Source organism: Rissa tridactyla, chromosome 6 (genome assembly GCF_028500815.1).
Source record: "Rissa tridactyla isolate bRisTri1 chromosome 6, bRisTri1.patW.cur.20221130, whole genome shotgun sequence".
Lineage (NCBI taxonomy): Eukaryota > Metazoa > Chordata > Aves > Charadriiformes > Laridae > Rissa > Rissa tridactyla.
Genome location: NC_071471.1, coordinates 35,557,287 through 35,578,106, shown reverse-complemented (window position 1 = coordinate 35,578,106; position 20,820 = coordinate 35,557,287). Strand labels below are relative to the sequence as shown.

The 20,820-nt window shown below is 44.1% G+C and overlaps 2 protein-coding genes across 4 annotated transcripts in view; one reads left to right on the top strand and one right to left on the bottom strand.

Annotated features, from left to right (window-relative positions):
- Positions 1-20,820, bottom strand: part of UBE2D1 (ubiquitin conjugating enzyme E2 D1) — a 39,497-nt gene that overhangs the window by 15,159 nt on the left and 3,518 nt on the right. The window contains exons 2-3 of one of the 3 annotated variants that reach the window (XR_008466933.1): positions 12,842-13,029; positions 9,474-9,532 (exon numbers count right to left, since the gene is read on the bottom strand). Coding sequence is in view for 2 of the 3 variants with exons in the window: in XM_054204978.1 (XP_054060953.1) it covers positions 9,474-9,532; positions 12,842-12,887 (105 nt within the window). In the remaining variant the exon portion in view is untranslated. Of the gene's footprint in view, positions 1-2,939; positions 3,067-9,473; positions 9,533-12,841; positions 13,030-20,820 lie in introns of those variants that run through there. The other 2 variants (XM_054204978.1, XM_054204980.1) reach the window with 2 other exon arrangements.
- Positions 3,909-18,522, top strand: CISD1 (CDGSH iron sulfur domain 1). The gene is made up of 3 exons (XM_054204982.1): positions 3,909-4,019; positions 9,935-10,140; positions 15,562-18,522. The coding sequence occupies exons 1-3, from the start codon at positions 3,950-3,952 to the stop codon at positions 15,649-15,651; spliced, it is 366 nt and encodes a 121-aa protein (XP_054060957.1). The 5' UTR covers positions 3,909-3,949; the 3' UTR covers positions 15,652-18,522.

Below are 20,820 nucleotides of genomic sequence, written 5' to 3'. Positions count from 1 at the left end.
TGCAGAGTATCCCTTCCCTACTAAAACCTACACTATTTGTTTAGTTTTCATAACTTGCAACATTTGGAATTTACAATGCCCACAAAAACCTGGGTTATTCTTTCACCAGTGAGTCACAGACTACAGAGAAGCAATTCTGCCCCCAAGGAACATTTATTCTACCTCTCACAGAAAGCAGCCTAAAGTTTTTGACAGCATGGAAATATACTGCCTCTCTTCCATGCTACGCCAGAGTAAAGCACTGACAAGGTAAACTAATACAGGCTCCTCAGCTTAAGATGAATAAGAATCCCCCATCCTCCCAAGAACTCATGAATTTCTCATGGAGGTGCTACTGACAACAGTGCTTGCACCCCAGGGCTCATGTCCTCACTGCTCTTCCACCCTCAGCTTGTTCGCTCATTATTCAGTTGCTTGTATTTTAAGAAAGCTCCCAAGCACAATACAGCTTTCCATTATTAGTGTGTAGTCTTGACATCTGCAGGCTGTCCTCCTTTGAGGAGTCCCTCAAGGCAGATTCATGAAAGATGGGATGAAGCCACACAGATCACAATAGCAATAGCGTTGAGAAATTGGGGTCCCAACTGGTATAAGACAAAAAATGCTTACTAACATTTCTACGTATCTTAGCTTTCCTTCCTCTGTAGGCACTCTCATACTGAACACACATATTATTGTGAACGCACAAAATTATTGTGAACAAACACTCAAACTTGCCACTAAAATCCCTTAGCTGTGTTAAAGCACAATTCTGAACCACCCAGGCTTAACTTGAGACAGTACGTTTAGACTGACAAGCTCCCAAGTAATACCATTGTGTTTTCTGACAGCACTTTGTTCTCCAAAGAGTTGCTCTAGGCACTTTGTGAAACTATGAAGTCCTTACAGCATTTCCTTTACTCCAGATCTTACCCCTTCTTACCCTGGAGATACAAGAAGATACAACATAGCTATCAACTCTTATAGCCAGTCTGAAATCATACAAGTACAATTCATCGTTTTCAGGAAAGCTCTACATATTATTACAATGACATCAATACATTTTGTCTTTTCAAACTTTTCTACTTCATTTTAGCTTTCCACTTGAAACAGTCCTATTTCCTTGTCACTTTTCTCTTCTACTGTTGCGGAGGCAGACTCTTGGCCAAATCCCTCTAGTAGTATTTTTTTCATACCCTAGAAAGGCAGTAGAGAGTGATGAGGGTAGTTAACAGAACAAAGAAAGCCAGCGATAGTAATTCCTGCAGCAAACTAGAAGCAAGAGGTAACCAGTTCTGAACCTAACCTCAACTTGCCTGGTAGGTCCTTCCCCAATGTCTCTTCATGTTTCACAGAGAAGTTATTAATCAGAAAATCTTACAGTGCCTTGAAGTCAGCATCCTGGTAAGCATTTCTTCATTTCCAAAGCGTAGAAACAGAATCTAATAAGGCTAACAGGAGAAAAGATACTCCTTCATAAATAGTCCACCTGTAATTTCACATGTATCGAACACAAAGTTTATAAATGCCACACTAAAGAAAACTGTGGCTTTCCAATACATATGGAAGTCTCTAAAGCAGAAAGAAAAGTTACCCAGGGAATGTGATAAAACATTCTATTCTAGCAGGACCTCATTTGAAAGCCAAATGACCACAAACTACCACTCCATCTCAAAAATACTAGAATACTACCAGACTTTCCACTACAGAACTGCTCTTTGTTCACCTTAGCAGCATGAAACTGAACAAGAAAGAAAAAGCATTCAGAACAATCCTTTTCTTAGAAACACAAAGTAAGGAGATACTCAAAAGTAGGAAATTAAAGAGTCAAGAAAACATAAAGCATTTCTATAATACGCAGAAGCATGACAGAACTCTCTGCCAGAGAAAAACAACTGTAGTAATTTATTAATATCTGAAATATCATTCAAATGCAATGTTCATAACAAATATGTGAAGTGAAATAACAAAAAATCTCCCCTAATTACCTGTAAAGGCATAATCAGATTTGTAGCATGAGACCTAACTACCAACTTCCGGTAGAAATCAGTAAAAATAACATAATATCTGCTATGGTGTACCCCAAACCTTCTCGCTGCAGGGTTAACTACTGATTATAGAATTCTATTCCTATAATACCACCGTGTTCCAATAGCAAAAAGGGCATTCAAAACAAGAAATTACCGCACAGTCACTAAATGAGGATAACACAAACACTGACTAAAACACGGTGCGTCAACAGCAACAAAACACCGCGTATTTTATAACACGGCTAATGCGCTAACGTTAATTCAACTTCTATGTATACCATTCATAACAGCTTTTTTGTCCGTACTATACAGTGACCAGTTGGGTCTTGCCAAACACCAGGAATCTAGAAGTTTACTCTTCACTGGAAGACTGGCCATTTACAGATATCATCCAAAAACTCTACAACTGGGACACACTCAAAGGTCACAAGGAGTACTGGGCTGACAGCGCTTCCTAATGTGGAAAAAACACAACTTGGTTTGCGCAGAGCAAACAGAGCCCCGCACCACAAGAGTACAGAATTTCGGCAACAGATATTCTATTTACACCTCTACTAAAGATAACTCCTTAGCACAATTTCGTCTTTCACCCAGTGCTTCAGTCACACGGGCCCGGGAAACACCTCAGGGGGTTTCTTAAACGGCACTGAGGGGATGGGGGTGGGGGGAGCTTCAAGAAGGCGAGGGGTCCCAAACCGCACTGACACCGCCAAGAGGCGCCCTTTCCTCGCCTCACGCCCGCTCCCACCGGCAGCCTGGGCCCCTCCGCCCCCTCAGGCGACCGGGCGGTTCGCAGCGGGGGGGCAGCGACGGGCCCCAGGCGGGGACAACGCGGGGCGACGGCCCCCTCACGAGCCGCCACCATTCCCCCAGGGACGGAGATGGACCCTCCCCGCCTTCCCGACCCCCCTCCCCACCAGCCCCACTCACTTTCTGTATCCGCTTCAGCGCCATGGGAGCGCGGGGCGGGCGGCGGGGAGCGCGGCCGGGGGGGGGCGTGCGGAGCAGTCGGTTAACGGCATCCGCGCGCGCCGCGGCGGCGGGCCCTTTGTGTGCACCTGCGCATGCGCAGCGCGAGGGGGGTGGAGTGCCGCTCGCGGGGCACGCCGGGAAGTGTAGTCAGCGGGGGGGGAGAGCTGCCCCCTGGCGGCTGGCGGCGCGCACGGGGCCCGCGGCTGCCACAATGACAGGTTTTCTTTCTTTATACCGTAAAATTTACTGTATTTTGTCAGTGGGTTTTTTCTTTTGATCCGGTCGTCTCCCTCTGGGGGGTTCTGTGGAAACCAAAGGACCATTAGGGCTGTCTGTGTCCGGAGAACAAAAGGTGCAGACGTGGAAGGAACATGAAGAAGAGGAAACTAACCCTATGGAGCTGCATATTCTTTAAGTAAAGACCATTAATTCTCACGCTAATAGCTGAGTTTTGGAGTTTTAAGGCGGCTGTCACTGGGAGAGTATCACTCCCTAGTTTTTGCCTCCACAAACACGCAGGAGGGAGCTTGTTCTCTCCTCAAAACAATGCGTTCTGAGGTGTTTGCTGAGTTGTAGAATCACAGAACGGTTTGGGTTGAAAGGGACCTTAAAGATCATCTAGTTCCATCCCCCCTGCCCTGGGCAGGGACGCCTCCCACCAGACCAGGTTGCTCCAAGCCCCATCCAACCTGGCCTTGAACACCTCCAGGGATGGGGCAGCCACAGCTTCTCTGGGCAACCTGGGCCAGGGGCTCACCACCCTCACAGCAAAGAATTTCTGCCTCAGATCTCATCTAAATCATCTCCCTTCTTCCAGTTTAAACCAGTTCCCCCTCGTCCCATGGCTCCCCTCCCTGATCCACAGTCCCTTCAGAGGGCTAGAGTCCCTTTGGGGCGGGGAGGCCTCTGAGGGGCGGTTCCGGCCGCCATCTTGCGGGCGGTGGGGCTGTCTGTCCGGCGGCCGGCGCATGCGCGGAGCTGCGCGTGCCCTCTGCGCGGCGGGAGCCATGGGGCCGGGGCAGAACTCTGCCGTGCGGGGTAGGCGCGCGCCCGATGAGGGGCGCGGAGGGGCGGCGGCGGGCGCGGAGGGGGTGGCCGCGTGCACCCTGCGTGCCGGCGCGCGGGGAGGCGAGGGGGGAGCGCGCGCGCAGAGGAGGGGGCGCGGTTCCGCCCCGCCGGACCCCCGGGGACAAAATGGCGGCGGGGAGGCGGGCGCCCCCCGGGGCGGGCTGGAGACGGACGTAGGTAAAGTCGCCCTCCATAACCGGCTGGGGAGGGCGAGGGATCCCTGTCTGGCCCTGGGGACACGCACACCCCCCCCTTCCCGGTGTGGCGTGGGCCGGCCCCCGGTGGGAGCGCTGAGCTCCGTGGCAGGCACTCAGGTGCGCTTCGGGCCTCGGAGCCGGCCCCCGCCACGTTTTACCGGCGGCGGGGGACGGCCTGTTTCAGTGCTGCTTTATTAAAACACCGCTGGTTTATGTCTGCCTTTCCCCCCCGCCCCTCGGCTGCCGGGCTTTGTCTCTGTTCAGGCCCCGTACTTTATGTGAAGTCGCCGGGTGTAAATTTCACAAGAACCTGTAAATTTCTGGGGTTTTAACTTATCCTCAAAGCCCCGTGCCTTACAACAGGGATAACAGCGATACTCGTGCTGTGTAATGACTGACCTAAACCAATTGAAGTAGTGTTGTGTGGTTTAAATGCTGTTGGAATGGGATGGATGGAGGACAGAATGGAAAGCAGAATTATCCCGTTTCCTCTAAAAAATGAGCTTCACCTGCGTGGCTGTGGTTTTGTGGTTGCAAAGCTGTTCATGGTTTATGCTCTTAAGTCATGGGACTCCATCCAGATAGATTGTTTTTTTTGGGGTACGCTTCTGGTATAAAGGATGTTGGCAAAGGCATTGCTATGGTCTAAAATGGGTTATTGTGAAGGAAGGCTGCGCTTATGAAAATAATCAAACCAAAACCCTGAGGATGACTTGATAATAGCTTGCAGCCAGGCTGCGCTCCCAAGGGCAGCTTGCTGTCATTTATAAGCTTGCAAAAATTAGAACAGTTGCTGTACACTAGGAATTGAAAAGAAAGCTTAATTTGTGGGGGAAGGAGAAGAGCATGCTGCTAATCGTACTGAAAATATCCTCCTTATCCTGGGAAAGCAAGGGAACAGCGTATGAGAGGAGTCTGGAGCATGCTTTGTTTAGGAGAAGGCGGCGTACAGTTAATGTGATTTCTGTCAAGATTAAACTTGATCAGCGACTGGCAGGTCACAGCTCTGTCTTCATCTCTGTGTGTGTCTCCGGCTGATGGATTTTGGAAATCATACTAATGCCTTGTTTGCTATTGAACGCTAGACACCAGAAACTTCCAATATTTTTGTGGGATTTAATTCCTGGTAGTAATTGGAGATGTAATTTCTTCTGTGCGTATTTATTGGTGTGCGTATGTGCCCAAAAGTTACCTTTTGGAAGGCAGCGAATAGCACAGGTCGTGCTTTTTTGTTGTGAGCAATGTGGTGGTTTGCAGGTGTGACCCCACACTGACCACAGATCTGATCACGGTAACCTGTCTTTTGCTGCTTATCGGCCAGATCTAACAGTCTTTCTCCCTCAGGCGGCCTCTTTACCTTATGGTTTTGGTTAAATTAAACCTGTCATCATCCCATTTCTTGTGGATGCTGTGAAGTGGCAGAAGTGACTTCATCTGCCTGACTGGTTGGCTTTTTAGGCTTTTTATTAGGCTTTCCGTGCAGCCAGTTATCCTGGACGACTCCTCAATAAGCGAGTGTCACGTGTTTCTCCAGGCTTGGCCTGCAGAAAGGTGGCCTTTCATTGTGGGCAGTTACTGGACTGACATAAACAACTCTTGGACAATAATAAGCCTCTTTTCATTGGTAACCAAAGGGGGAGAACAATGCTTGAAAGTTATAAGCACTTCTGAAGACAAAAAAAATAAGGATTTTCATGTCTGGAGTTACTACTCTGTATCTGACTTTCCAATAACATGAACATTTTTTTAAGCAGCAGAGGTAACTTGAAAATTGCGTCTTAGGGCTGTCTTGGACTACCGTTGTAGGGGTGCAGCTATCCCCCATGTTGTTGTCAGTTCCTGGAAAGTAAATTGATATGTTTTGTAACGAGGATCGTGTACTCATGGTGGAGCCAAAACCATCTCAGTTTCTTCATGTGCTTGTCAGTGCAGATGGTAAATGCATGTTCTTCCTGTAGATAAAATCTGAGCTCTCTGCTAGATCCTAAAAGTACCACTGTATCCTAGATCTGTAAACATACAGAGCAATTTTCTAGCTGTTTAGGGAGAGAAGGGAAGAGGAATGTTGTGATCCAAATTCCTTGTCCATTAGGATGTGTCCAAAGAATATAAAAGAAAATAAATTCCCACCATTGGGTTGTTGCTGTTCTCATCTTCTGATTATTTGTTTACTTCTGTGCACTGCCTGCTCTCCGGGGATTGCATTCTTTGGACTTCTGTTTCTTCCTTTCCATCTTTTTTCCCTTCTCTTCTCTCCTTTATGTGTTGATTTTTCTGGAGTTTTAGCCAAACCTTTTCCATCGTATAGTGCATATGACGTGGAAATAATTTTTCAGCCATTTTACAGAGGCCTGTGTAGTGTCTTGTCCTGTAGCAACTTGTAACATGGTGTTTTGGTATTATACCAGAATTAGGATTTGTTTAATAATCACTGAAAAGTTGCTCTCAGCGTTTGTATTTTAAAAAGAAATAAAAACCCTTGACATTCCACATCAATGTCACTCTGTTAACAGACGCCTCTTCAAGTAATACATGTGTGACCTTAAGAGTTTGGCAGCGAACTGTTGAATTGGCACCGGAGGCCTCTTGAAACAGCATTTAAAGTATTTAAAAACTTGTGAAAAGTGTTTTCCCTCCAGGTGCGGCTTTAATGGCTGACTTAGTTTGAAAGATGAAATGGGCATTCCAGCTCTTCCAAATCTGTTTGTGAAACAAAAACAACAGCTGACAACAAAACTTTTTACCTCTGAAACTTTGCAGGATGGTATCATCGTGAGAGAGAGAGTCCATTTGTTAAATTCAAATTGCTTTAATAAATTTACGTTATGTTTATTAAGGGAATGCTGAAATTTAAAGAATAAACTGCTTTAAATGTTTGGATTTCATGTATTATTGGTTGATATAATTTTCCACGCTGATACAGTTCCAGAGAAGAGATGAAAAAAAGCTAATGCAGTAAAATAGACACTATAATCTACTATAAGGAAAAAATATATTACGCTGTTTGTATGTACACAATCTGCTTCTGTGTGTTGTAGATGAATCTGACCCTCGGGAGAAGTAGTAGAGGCTCACTGAAATACAAGATGACAATTGCTTTAAATTAATGGTCTCTGCTTGTTGAGCTGGATGTGCTGTGCATGGGTATGTGGTAGGTGGCCCGAGGGATCTGGGTTAGCTGGAGGTGTGCAGGCCAGCTCTTCTGAATGTGCTGCAAGGCTGCTAAATTTTAGTACAGACTTTCCTGCTTGCTCTGTGAGTCGTAGAAGTATTTTTATCATCAGCATCTTGTCCTCTGCTGGTTTCTTAAGCTGACCTGGGCTTGGATAGGTGCAATAGGAGATCAGCTTCATTAAGGTGCAGCACCTTAACGGGTGGCTCAGTTAGAGGAGTCATCCTTGATCCTCATTAAAGTCACCTTCCCCTTAGTTTCCTTAAGGGAATGGATACAATCCGTTGCTCTTCCCTCATCAGTTATTTTAAAAAAGGTGGTTAAGATTTGATCCATTGGCAACCCACGAGTTATTGGCTTGGACAGTCCTTGCAACTGCTGCTTTTCTGAAGTCCCTAGTATTGGCAGTTGCTTGGTTTTGCCTGCTGCTCTTGTAGCTGCACTTGACATTTCATCAGAAATCACTTTGAACTCGTCAGACCCAGCCTGTCCCTGAACTGGCTGGGTCCCTCCTCCCTGCTGCAGCCCTGACGGGCTTGGGGACACGTGTTCAAGCGAGAAGGGTAAGGGGTGCTGCAGACTCTCTGCGGTGGCTTTCCCTGGGAGAACCTGCAGCCTCTGATTTAAGCTGTGGCTGTTCTTTGGATTAGTTTGCGCTGTTTTGCTAAGTTAAAGCAGATTTTCACAGAATCCCTTCTTTAATTCATCTCCTCACTTCTTTACCCTGTTAAAATTAGTGCACTACTCTGGCTAGTTTGTAATGGGGAGATAAAGAGGTGAGAACTCGATGGATATAAACCACTGAATTCACTATGTGCTCTCTGGTGCTTTTATTGTTTTAAGGAGTTTGGGAGCAGGGAAACCTGCCCTAAATTCTTTGATGTTAAAGATGTTTTTCTGTATCTTAATATCACCCTGTTGTTACAGAGAGGGTTTGTCACTCATTTGCAGGGGAGGTCTCAGTGTATGTTGGTCTATTCTGCTTCATTTACTAAGAAAATGAACTCTGAAGGATTTCTGCATCTTTATACTCCTTTAGTAAGAATCTAAAGGAGTGCCTGCCTTCCCCGGTCTTACAGCACTGCAGACACCGTACAAATTTTTGTCTAATTCCACATACTGCTGCATCCAGACCCTTGTGGATCAGCACTGCGCATGAGCTAAAGCAATGTTTTAGTTCAGGAAAGGCCTTGGTATGGATTTTAGAAAGGGCTGTGGCGCCGGACAGAAAACCTTCTGGATCCTTTTAGTGCAAGCTCACAGTGGCAATACAGCAAGTCAGTTGGCTGTGGAAAGTAGCAAGAACTAACAAAGGCTTTTTGTTTCATCTTAGCCTTTAATGTAGTAATGTCTCTTGCTCCAAAGGTGCCATCTGGCTTGGCATCTTTGAAATCTGATGTAAACATGGAAGGGCAAGATAAAAATTCCCAACTGGAGACTGTTCTAGTTTTCTTAAGTTGTGTAAATGTGCTAAAACTTAAATTCCTGTTTGAATCATTTGTCTGTAGAGCCAGCCGAGCTCTGTATGTCCATGTTACGAGTACGTGTGAGAGTAGAAGGCATAGCTAAAAAGCAAAGAAAGAGCAACCACTTGCTGCGCCGAGAGAAACAGCCGGGGCTGTTGCTGCAACCAGAATCTTCGGGCTGAAGTCCAGCATATTTTCACGAGGCAGAGAGAGAACAATAGAGCCACAAAACACTAGGAAAACTCCTTGCAGAAAAGGAAACTATACTAAGTGAGCAAGACTGCAAAGATTTTGGAGATAACTAGAGGGAGAAAAGTGAGGATGAGATGTGGTGGAAAGAGGATTTTTTTGATGGAAGCTGTCTTTCAGAGAGTCATGACCTAATCCAGTTAAAATAAACTCATGCAGTTATTCTTAAATATAATCTTTTTGGATCCTTGTTCTTTCCTGTACACCACAGTAGGGATTTAATCTAAGCTGGCTTTTATTACTGGTGGTAGTATATTAAATAATTTCCCCATTGCCAAATACCTGTTAACTTTTTTTAGTTACAAGATGCATTCTATTAAAAGCTGCTCAGTACCCATACCTTGGGGAGATCCTGCTTGGGTTGTTGGTGCTGGGCGTTCTTCAGTGACTGTCCTGCAACTGAAACAAACAACAGGTATTTTTTTTTGCTGCTATAGGGTGTATTTATAGCTGGTTTGATGTGCTGAACTTAGAAACACTATACTACCTGTGTTGATATCAGAGGCTCCCAAATAAAAGGTTAAAAAAAAACCCCTAAACCCTGCTAGGTTAATCCTCACCCTCTTGTAGAAGGGACTGGGGTGAAGGGGAACTCTGATCAGTAGAAAGGAGTAGATTAACTAGGTAAGCGTCAGCAGAAAATACTCTTCTAAAGTACTGCGTAACTACTGCAGAACATAAAGGTCTGCTGGAAAGTAAAGGTGTTGCAACAAGCATGAAGGCATTTACTGTTGAGTGTTAATAGGATGCCGTGGTCAAAAACTGACAGTCTTTCTTTTTTTTCCATCTGTTCTGTTCTAGTTGAATGGATTGCTGCAGTCTCCTTAGCTGCTGGAGCAGCTGCTGTTGGGTATCTAGCTTACAAAAAGTTTCTCTCTAAAGACAAATGCTGCAAAGCAATGGTGAATCCCCATATCCAGAAGGATAACCCCAAGGTAGTCCATGCATTTGATATGGAAGATCTGGGAGACAAGGCTGTGTACTGTCGTTGTTGGAGATCTAAGAAGGTAAGAGAAGAATAAATGGTCCAGTTTTGTTCATGTGCATGCATCTTTCAGCAATACTATTTTCAAACTGCTTTATTTAGAGGAAGCTAACTTCTTTTCACCTAAACTATCCTGCAGTGAGATGTAGCATTTTTTTAATCCATGAAACTATGTAAATTATGCTGTTACTAAGAGTAAAGCCTGCAGATCAGTGCTAATAGTGAACAAAATGTTTATGTAGCCCTGAAGAAGGAGATCCCTTAAAAGGAGAACCACTGTATGGAGCGATTGGAGTTGTGACTGGCAGATACCATTTTGTGTGCTGGCTGTGCTAATACAGAGGCTTATTCAAAACTATTGGCAGTAAGAGCTCAGGAACCACAGTCTGAGAGGACCTTAAACACCTTTTATGGGAGGAAGATGGAAGCTTACTCTGTCAGAAAGTACCTTGCTAACAGTTCGTGGTGTTAAGAAGTGTTAAGAAGACTTCGATTAAGAAGTCTGTTGATGTACTGGAGCTGGTGTCAAATTGTCACTTGCAATATCTGAGCCTGCCGTTAAATCTTGTAGACAGAGTGAGTGCAGAATTGGTTTGGGTAGAGCCTGACTTGCTCAGATGGTGTTACAGTGGTACTGCTGTTCTGTCCTGAATTTATTGTGGCACTGTCGTGTACTGTAGATAGATCCCTTTTGCCACGTGAATGAGTACAGCAGTGAATTGTTTCCAGTGGTGATGGAGGTAATCTAAAAAGAGGTCATTGTGGTTAAAAGCTTTTGAAGAATCTAGACAGATGGACTTAATGCATTTGTGCCTTAGCAACTCAAAGTAGTTATATGTCTAATCCTAAAGTAAAGCCAGTAAAATCATGATGGCATACTTTAAGCCTTTATTTTTGAGCAATTAAAAGTCTGGCCTAGACACTGGTCCAATTTACTTGCATATGCAGTTGGGTAGCCTCAATTGCCTGAAATTCATGATAGGCATGACACCTAGCCTTCCAATAACACGAAGATCAGATATAAACCTGAGGTAGAGATGTGCAACATTTGATGTAGCTGGAAAGCGTATAATTTATCTGTAGTAGTAGTTCTGGGATCTGTAATGAAAGAAGACAGATTGCATGAGTAGTCCTGTCCATTTACCACTGGTGCATATTTAAAAGCTGTTTCAGCAGTGAAGGTGCTAATGTGTGGAGACTGAAATAATACATATCTTCAGAGACAGATAACTGAGGCAAACAGCCTTGAAATCTAGCTCATTCTCCATCAGTGAGCTGAATACTAGATTTCTCAAGTCTTAGACGCTGGTCTAATTGGGCCCCACTCAACAGTTTTGCAGGTGCTGTAACTTTCGGTTCTTGCTGTTGTCGGATCTGACTTCAGTACGTTGCAGGTTAAAATAACTCAGGAAGTTACACGTTTGTAGCTCTATTTGGTTTAACACTAAAACACTACTGAGGATTAAACAGCATGATGACTTAAATCTGAAATAGTCCTGTGGAGATGGGCTTGTCTTTGCTCTGCCCAGAGTCTGAACTGAAAAAATTCCCCACCCCACCATTGCCCCAGTGTGCTCCATGGACTAAGTTACATAGTTATGATTATACAACAGGGAAGTGTGTACATTTAAACACAGTGCTGGTGGCTGTACAGCATGCAGGTATCAGGCATGTGTATAGCAGCATTGCTGCTAAATCTTTGTGGTGAGTCTCAACTGACAGCCAGAATCCAGCGTTAGAAGCTGCCATGAGGGCTAGAGCTTCAGAAAAGAAAAAAGGGGAGGAGAAAGGCTTCTCTAAGTAGCTGCACTTTGTTTTAAAATCTGAATTTGGCTTTACCTCAGGTTGAAATTGTGTAGGCACCTCCTTCAGTGCCTCTTGGTGGGGAAAAAGAAAAAAAAACAAACCCCACACCAAAAAATGCTAATTTGAACCATGGTGTGGTGTTTGTACTTTCTGCTTGCTACTCTGTTTTCTAAACAGAGATGGAAGATAGTGTGGGGGTTTAGGGGTTGCATTGCAACTCCTGCCAGTATTCTAGCTATTGTTTGATACTATCTTTTTTGCATGAAATAAAAATCTTATGTACATTTTGGCATATATTGAAGGGGTGTTGTCAGTTTAGGAACATACTGTCCTACTGAGTTAGGGCTCTGTAATTGCACACTAAAAGGAAGTAGATGGGGCTACCTTATAATGAGTCTGTTATTAGAACTCTGACCTGAAAGTCTTGTAAAGGCATTAAGGAGGTCAGTGGAAAATTTTGAAGGCATTTGTTTTCTTTTACTGATGGTTAATAATGGGTATTTTAATCAGCACATTGTGCTTCAAAGACTACAGTTTCCAGTTTTGCTGCCTTCCTCTTGTCCTGATCGGTTGGCCTTGTATGGTGGGTAGCATAATCTTTCAGAGGGTGTGCGTGCTTCTTCTCGTGTTCAGTTATTGCCAAGCAGTAATAAAATACAGAGACACTTCTTTATCATTCTCACATGCTTGTCATCTTTGGAAGTAGTTAGCTGGCATTATCTGTTTCTTACAGTTCTCAAACTAAGATCCTGTTAAAATTTGTAAGGCAATGTTTATATGATGGCAAAATGATAGAATGTGTGTGCTTCCAATGCAGGGAATTACAATTACTTCAAAAACAGTAAGTACCTGCTGTGTTTTTGTTAAATAAATGGCCCATGGGGATCTCTATTCCATATACAGATTAGAAGAAATACCTTCTTGTATGATTGTGTGAGCGCTTCTCATCAGATTTAGCCTCATCTGAGGCTGTTAATAGACCCAGTAGCCTTATGAACAATAGGATATTACGGTGTGCAGGCACTACAGCTAACTTCCCATGGTGTTCTTCCTGTATAGGGAAGAACTGAAGAGTTGGACTATACCAGTGTCACTTGGAGTAACTCTAAAAAAAAAAAGCAGTATTATTTTCAGATGGTTCTTTTTTTCTGAAATAGCATACTTCAAAGGCTCTTTTTGTTTGTGTTGGCCAAAGTCTTTGTGGAGTGCATGTGTTTAAAAAAAACACACATGATATCTTCAAATAAGTCTGTCTTGGGATGTAATTATCTGTTGAAGTAGGTGGTACATAGTTCTTTAAATGGCCCTGTCCTATTTAGTGTTGTGCTCTGCAGGCACTTCATAGCACTGCTTGTCAAGTCTTGTGGAAAAAACAAGCGTACAAATTTACCAGTGTAGAGGCAAGAATTTTGTCTTAAACCCAGACTGTAATTAGTCTAAAGTAGAACATGTGTTTTCTTACTCTTCTGCATTTTTAAGTGTGTGAGCTGGGGCGGGGGGGAAATGCTTCCAGAGAAGTATTAGTCCCCAGGCTGCGGGTCAAGGAATACTGCTGCAGAACATCAGAAAAAAATAGGGGCAGAGAATCTAAACCTGTTCAGTGTCAAGGGAAATGGGCTGAGCTGTCCAGATCACTGCACGGTTCCCTCAGGGGCTTTGGCTGCTATTGCTATCCTGCTTTATCTTAATCAAGGATGAACATGTGTCAGGCCCAGGATCCACCTATTCAGTATCTAGTCTTCAAGGTGACCAAGTGGGTGCTCTGGAAAAGTGCTGTTGGCTTTTTTCTTTTTTTTTTTTTTTTTCCTGAGAAGCTCAAGTCTAGTGTCCCAGCATCTGGGAGCCACTGGTTCCGAGATGAGCTGACCTAGAGGATGAATTCAGAGCAGTCAGTTGGTAGCTGTTAAAAACGGCTCCATGCTCTCTGAAGCCTATGAATCCCACCTTTTTTGTCACTTTCAAACTTGAAGTGATAATGTTACTGTAGCTGAACTGTGGGCTTGTCTCCTTGGGGCATGATGATAATGCGTGACTGAAGCCGGGTCAACACTTCTGTGAAGACCAGTGGACTGTGGTGTTGCATGGAAAAACAACTGGCCTGGGAACATCTGGTTGGAAGCTGGTCAGTGTCCCATGAACATACGTTCTTGTTTGCTCAGACTTTTTCCAAGTATCTGTCAGTACCTACTCATTGAGTCACAAATGACTGATGTGATGATGAAGTTCCTGCATGAATCAGCTTATCCCAGTGTTCTCCAAATTCAGGGTTTCTTTATTCAGAAATATCACCTGCCATTTATAGCGTGGGTTTTGACATTTTGTATCTGAAAAACAAAAAAACCCCACCTCATCTCTCCCTGCAGGGCATGTGGATTTATTTTTAGAGCTCTGAGAATTTTTTTTCGCAAGCATATTGTCTTCATTATGTTGTTTTCATGCAGTACTTTGAAATCTTTTAGTCTAACTAACGGGCGATAGGGTGTTAATTTTTTTTTTTTCAAGGACTGTGACTGAGGCATGAACATCAGGATGAGCGGAGTGTCAAAGATTGTTTGATTGTGACTGTACTGTGAGGGAATATTGCTCTTGCAAAGGCAAAAGCTGAGTAATGCCCAACTTTGATTCCCATTACTTCTAAGCAAACAAAATAGTCACTGAATGCAAAATACTGGTGTGTGATTTTCCCAGAGTTTCCCCTGCAGAGGAGGCAGAGCCCTGAAAACACATCCTTGAGAAGTGATGGAATCTAACATTACTCTTGTTGCTTCACAGAATGTCCCTTGGCGCTTGCATGTGAATAGAGCTGCCCAGGAGCAGAGTGGTATGTCTAGTCTGGGACCTGGGCGGATACAGCTGGCTAAAGGAATCCCCATGGATCTTGCTCTGACCAGGCTGTTCTAGGGTTCTTTTTTTATGGAAAAAACATTTCTTCAAGTTACTTCCTCAGTGCTACCTTTGAGAAGCCTTTGATGAATAGCCATGTCAGTTGGAAGCGCAGTTCATTTCCATTAGCAGGTCAAAATCCTAATGTGGAAGCCAGCTTGCGCAAGGGGACCTTTTGTGTCAATAAGATAAGATAGCTGCATCAGGACAGAGCAAAGGTGGCTTGCAACTCCAGCTGTTTGGAAGCAGGACTAATGTGTAGGTGTGTCTCTTAAGAGATGAGCTAGGGAAACTCCTTTTTCGCATCATGTGCTACAGAAAACCAGGAAAAAAATTCAACTAAGGATCTCCTCCTGTTTCTCTTCCTTACCCCGTTTATCTTCGCCTTGCACTCAACTCTGGTTGTTGCCTGGGAAAACAGTGTGGGGCAAGGTTGAGAGCACGACACTCCAGGTAGGTTACAGTTGAAGGTCAGCTTGGGCTGTGTTTTCCTCACGCTGGCCTGAGGCAGGAATACAAATAGAGTGGAGCTGAGTTGTTGCATTTTCATAACAAGCCTCTCGTCCACTTTGCACTCACGTGGACAACAACAAGTGTTCAGCCAAAACTCAGGGAGACCTGAGACACCAGCACAGAAGTTGTGGTCTGCGGTCATAGTGGATTTAATGAGAAGGCATTCTAATGAACTTTCAACCTAGGTTCCTAATTCTGACTCTGGATGTACTTTAGATGTGTTTATTCTCTCTTTTTTCAGTTCCCGCTGTGTGATGGCTCTCACACAAAGCACAACGAGGAAACTGGCGACAACGTTGGGCCTCTGATCATCAAGAGGAAGGAGGCGTAGAGTGGACAGTAGACGCTACAAAATGAATGTCTGACAAATACTCTGCTCACTTGTAATTGGGGGGAAAAAACCACAAATTCTTTGTCATGTCACTGAAGACTTTCCAGTGTAGTATATACACCAGGCTTCAGCATGTGTATTTTCTCTGGTGCTTGTCTTGTTTTAATCACTACAATGCGTAATTTACTAAATAGTCATGGTTTAAATTTTTTGTCCTGTAAAGTGTGTGTACCCTCTCATCGAGTATGAAACTAAAAGGACGCACAGAATGTACTTCATCAGAAAATAGGTATTAAATTATTTTCAAATACATGTGTACTACTCTGAGGCTATTCAGTAGAACGTGTTTTGAAAAGGTAGATCCTAAAATCCTGGAGAGGTTCTAAAGTCAAAGATCTGGATAGACTTCTATGTAAAAGGCAGCAGCAGGAGAGAAACCACGGTGCCAAAATGCAGCTTAACCTCTGGTTATGCTGCATTTTCTGCAGGTGTCATGTTTGGCCTATTACACTACTGTTCCGTGTGGCTTCTGTAGAAGAAGAAATTCAAAATCGCTAACTATGAACAGACGACATAAAAGGCATATAGCAAGATGGGGCTAAAGGGCAACTTTACCTTTGATTTTACAGCAGTGTTGAAACTTGACCCTACTACCGTATGGTATCAAGAACATACTACCGGAACTGCAGGCCTGTATTTAGAGTAGGATTAGGAGGATGGTCTCTGCAAGAGCTTTCTTAATAGACAAGTGGAATGATACCAAGTGCTCAAAGAGTGATGGGCAGGGGGTGGCAGGGTTGTCTTTGCTGCTAGAAAGCCTTAGTTTTACCTGCTGTCTCTGGCAGTGAAGCGAACTTCCCCAGACCATGGGACAGTGGGGGAGGCTATGCTGATTTATTCCAGGAGCTAAAATAAGAACTAGAACCCCACCCATTATTACTGTCTGCTTCATCATTGCTCTGGCTGGTTCCGGAGGACTCCTCCCGCTGTGGAGGGAGGCAGCACACCTTTCTTACTAAGTGGCCTTAGGCTCTATGTGTCTTAAATAACTCCTGCCTCCCTGGGCTAACTGTTAATGTGGTTCAGCTAATTTCACCAAAAGAACTGACATGGACAAGGCAAGGCTTTGGCGACAGCTAGAAAGGAGGGGGAAAGGAAGGATAAGACAAGGGGAGCTCTTGCCCTCCTTTTGTATGGCACTTGTCTGCCTTGTCTGACACAGTTGCATTAATGGCTATCATGTTGGTTTCCTTAAATTAAATAGCTTTGATTTATTAACATGCAAGTGACTACAAAGCAAAACCCAAAGAGTGGGGTCGCAGAGGGCATTTTTGTATTAAACCCAATCCCATTAGTGTAATTGCAGCCTGTGTGAGATTGAGCTCTCAGTGTCCCGGGACAGAGAGACTACCTCAGAGCTAGAAGAAAGGCCTTTTCAAGATGCTGACATTTTAACCTGGACCCTTAAGGATTCTTCCAAATGATTGGGGCAGTAGAGGGGTTATTTTAATTACTTTTTTTTTTAAAGGTGTGGTTGGTACGACTGGTTAAGATTGAAGAAAATGTTTTGTATCTTCTTGATGTGAGACTTCTGTAGGCGGAGGCCTTAGCTGCCTGGTCTGAACTTTGGCAGAAGGCACAAAAAGTAGGGAAGGTGGCACAGAGAAAGGGTTTGCAGGTGGAATGCTATTGTCTGTGAGAGACCTCTGCTTGTAAGAAGTTGCAGTCAAATACACTTAGTTTCTATCTTTTCTTCCTGTCTTGACTGTAAAGGTACTTGATATTTTTTACTTGCCCGAGTACTGATACATATGGAAAGTTGTTTTAACCTTAACCTGTCAAATACATTGTTTTTATCCCAAAGTTATTTCTGTATTATTAGACTATGACACCGGGTATTTCTGTATTTTTGTCAAATACACATTAGAGCTCATCTTAATCTCGAGGTTGTAACGCCTGTGTTATCTCGTGGGTGTGCTGTTTCTTTCAGGGGAGAGTTACGCTGCGAGTAGCGCTGTACACCAATGCTGCTGTAATCATAAACCTGTGTCTGGACCGGCTTTTCCTTCTGAGCCATCTTTTCCTGTTAGCAGCAAAGCCTGGCGGCTCTTGAAGGAATAAAAGTTGACTGAAAGCTGCGTTAATGTTCTGAGAGATGAAGTTGTGAAGTTTCAAATGAGTCTCCTGAGTAATAAAACTGTTTCCTGGAGTTTGGGCATGAGGGAAGTGGGCTCCACGAGGAGTTTTTCTTCCCGGGAAGCAAGGATGTGCAGGCAGAGTCTTTGCTGATTTACGTCCTGGTGAGTTTGTTTCGGACAAATGTCGCATTTATAAATGTTGGCACAAAGTGGTTACATTTTATTTTGATGTATGTACAGTTTTCTGTACCGTACCTAAAAGTTCCTGTTACTGATGTATGTGAGCAGCTGTTTGAACGTGATAATGAAGAGAGATACTTGAATTTGAGTAAACAATCTTGCCAGCATCACAGAGAACACTTCATTTTTGTTTCCTTAGTACCATAACAGGTTATCGTGTTCTGATAGTCTGAGTGCTTGCCTGCTACAGTGTTTTCCAAAACCTCTGTTTTTTAGTGCTTTCCTCAAATAATCTCTAGAATATGAATAATGTCTAGAATATGAAGTGAATTGGTTTGGGTTTTTTTGCCAGGTTTTAACCGTAAAGAAATTCTGCAAATGTGCAATTTTCACATCACACTGAAAACTCCTACATGAAAATGTGGTTCAAATCCTTCATATCAAAGCCGTGAGATTCCTGTCCCAGAGTAAAACTGTATTTTTGTTATGTATTTTTCACCATGTAAGTGTTCATTAGGAAGGTGAACAAATTAAAGCACTGATTCTTCAGTAATTGAGTGTGACTCGTCAAAATAGTCTGATGAGGTGGCTGTGAGTGACAGGTATTTTCTGCACGTTTAATTTGAGCACTGTTAATCTAATGGGTAATTTCAAATGGTGGGAGGCCAGCGCTGCAATCACATGCTGGTCCACTAGGAGGAAACAAACGCTGTGCAATGGGTGCTCCTCGCTGTGGGCAATTTTTTTATGCATGCATGTATTTATGTATTTTTTTTCCCAGCAGCATTGCTTTCTGTCTGGGACGAGGCATCTAGAAGCGCTGCTGGGACTAAGCAGCTTTTCATGCACTTTGAGTCTAGGATTTGTATTGCCAGTTCCCCAACAGCCAGCAGCAGAGCTGACCGTGGCCCTCCTGGTCCTGGTAAAATTTTCACCATATTGTTGCAGTTTGGATCTTGTTCTGAGGTCTGTAAAATTTATTTTGTACAGTTGCACAGCAGTGGGACTGGGATTTTCCTTTTAAGCGTGATACAGCTGGATAAAGACGTGGAAATGTGAGTCACTGCTGTATCACAGTCAGTCACTCCAGTAAGGGAAGAACATTTTATAATACCAGGAAGGATAAGAACGTAGGCGTGAAACTAAACATTGGTATTGCGAAGAAACCTCTCTAGCCGTCCTGAGCATGGAAGCCTCTCTGCAAATTTGGCTTTTGTTTCAACCCCTGAAGCTTCAAGGCTGACAAAACCCATACGGGGCCCCAGCTGGGTTCGGTGTAAGAGCATGACCCCCCATAGCGTGTGGGCAGAGAGGGGATGCCCTGACACGGTGCCAGCGGCCTGAGTTTATCGGTGCTCAGTGCGGTCAGAGCATTTCACATTGACCTGCTGAGAAGACGAAATGCCTTTTCCATCGTCTCTGGTGCACCTGAAGCCCAGCAGCGTCGAATACCCCTTCCCCCAGTTGCTTTGTGCACCCAGGCTTGTTCTGCCCTGGTTTTCCCGCATGGGTAAGTGGCTTTTCTGCACCAACAGAAGAATGATCCTTTTCCTAGAGCCATTGCTAATTTAGGATGGGTACCGGGGGCTGCTGCTTATTTTCTTCTGTAGCAGCATTGTAGCTGTGGTGCTTAGTGCTTTTCTCGGGCAGGATGATTCCCAGGCTGCCTAATGCCGAGGGGAGCTGAATAAAAACTAAATAACAAAAATAAATAAATCAAATGTGCGGAGAGAAACAAGAAGGGGGGAAAAAAGAAGAAATAAAATGGCAGATGGGAGGAGAGCATAAGCTGGAAGAGAAGATGTAACACTGCTAGGTGGTAGCAAAAGGGATAAATCAAAGCACTGAAAATGATACATTGCATTTCATCATACCTCTTAATAGAGCAAAGCATAAGATGTACAAAGTGGCTGTTGATTAGCTTCTGGGACTAAGCGGTTCTATTAGCCAAAAACAGACCCTGTAGAGCCGAGGGGGTTACGTGCCTGGAGCAGACATCCAGACATCTATTACTGTGGGTTTTCCTCCTCAACTGTTTGTGAATCCTGCAGTACTGCACAAAAAGCAACATAGGCTTGTGCCGTGGGTCCCCTGTCAGCAGGCTAATGCTCCTCCACGCCCACCTTGGTGAAGTGTTTCATTAGATGTGCACTTATAATAAATAGAAGAAGGATTTATGGCTGTGCTCCCTGAAGTTGGGAAAATCACTGGGTTTACACAACTGTAGCGGAGCAAAGTCAGTCCACCTTTCTCACCTGCGGTTCGGACTGGTAAGAAAGGATTTATCGGGGTTCCCAAGCAACTTCTGTCTTCGATACATCACAGTTGCATATGCCTCACGTAAGCACAGAGAGATTGTTTCTGGTGCTATTTTTTCCCTAGCTGCAGACAGAACCATCCCTCCTCTCTGATTTGACATTGTACTGTCCTTAATCTGCTCCACTCTGCATCCTTTTTTGTCGCGCAGACTGCAGTTTTCTTTTGGTGTTTTTGAATGCATGGCACATTTATTAAAAAAAAAAAAAAAAGTGCCTTCTGCTCTCCGGGAGAAGCCTGTGCAGAAACGCGGAGCTTCTTCAGTGTGCCAGAAATCATAGCTTTAATGTGCGAAGCACTCAAAATTCAGCACACTGCAAGGATCTGCGCAGTAGCTGGAATGTTTGTGCCGTTCAGTCAAGTCAGCTTGCAACAGAAAGGCAGCAAAATGAATAAGGTCACCGAGTGCGTAACTTTTCTCAAATACTTTTCTGCAGCTGGCAAATATCACCATACATGGCTGCGATGTGGTCAAGACGCACTGTCTGTTCACTGCTGGGACTCTTGCTCGAGACTCAGATACTGAAACAACAGC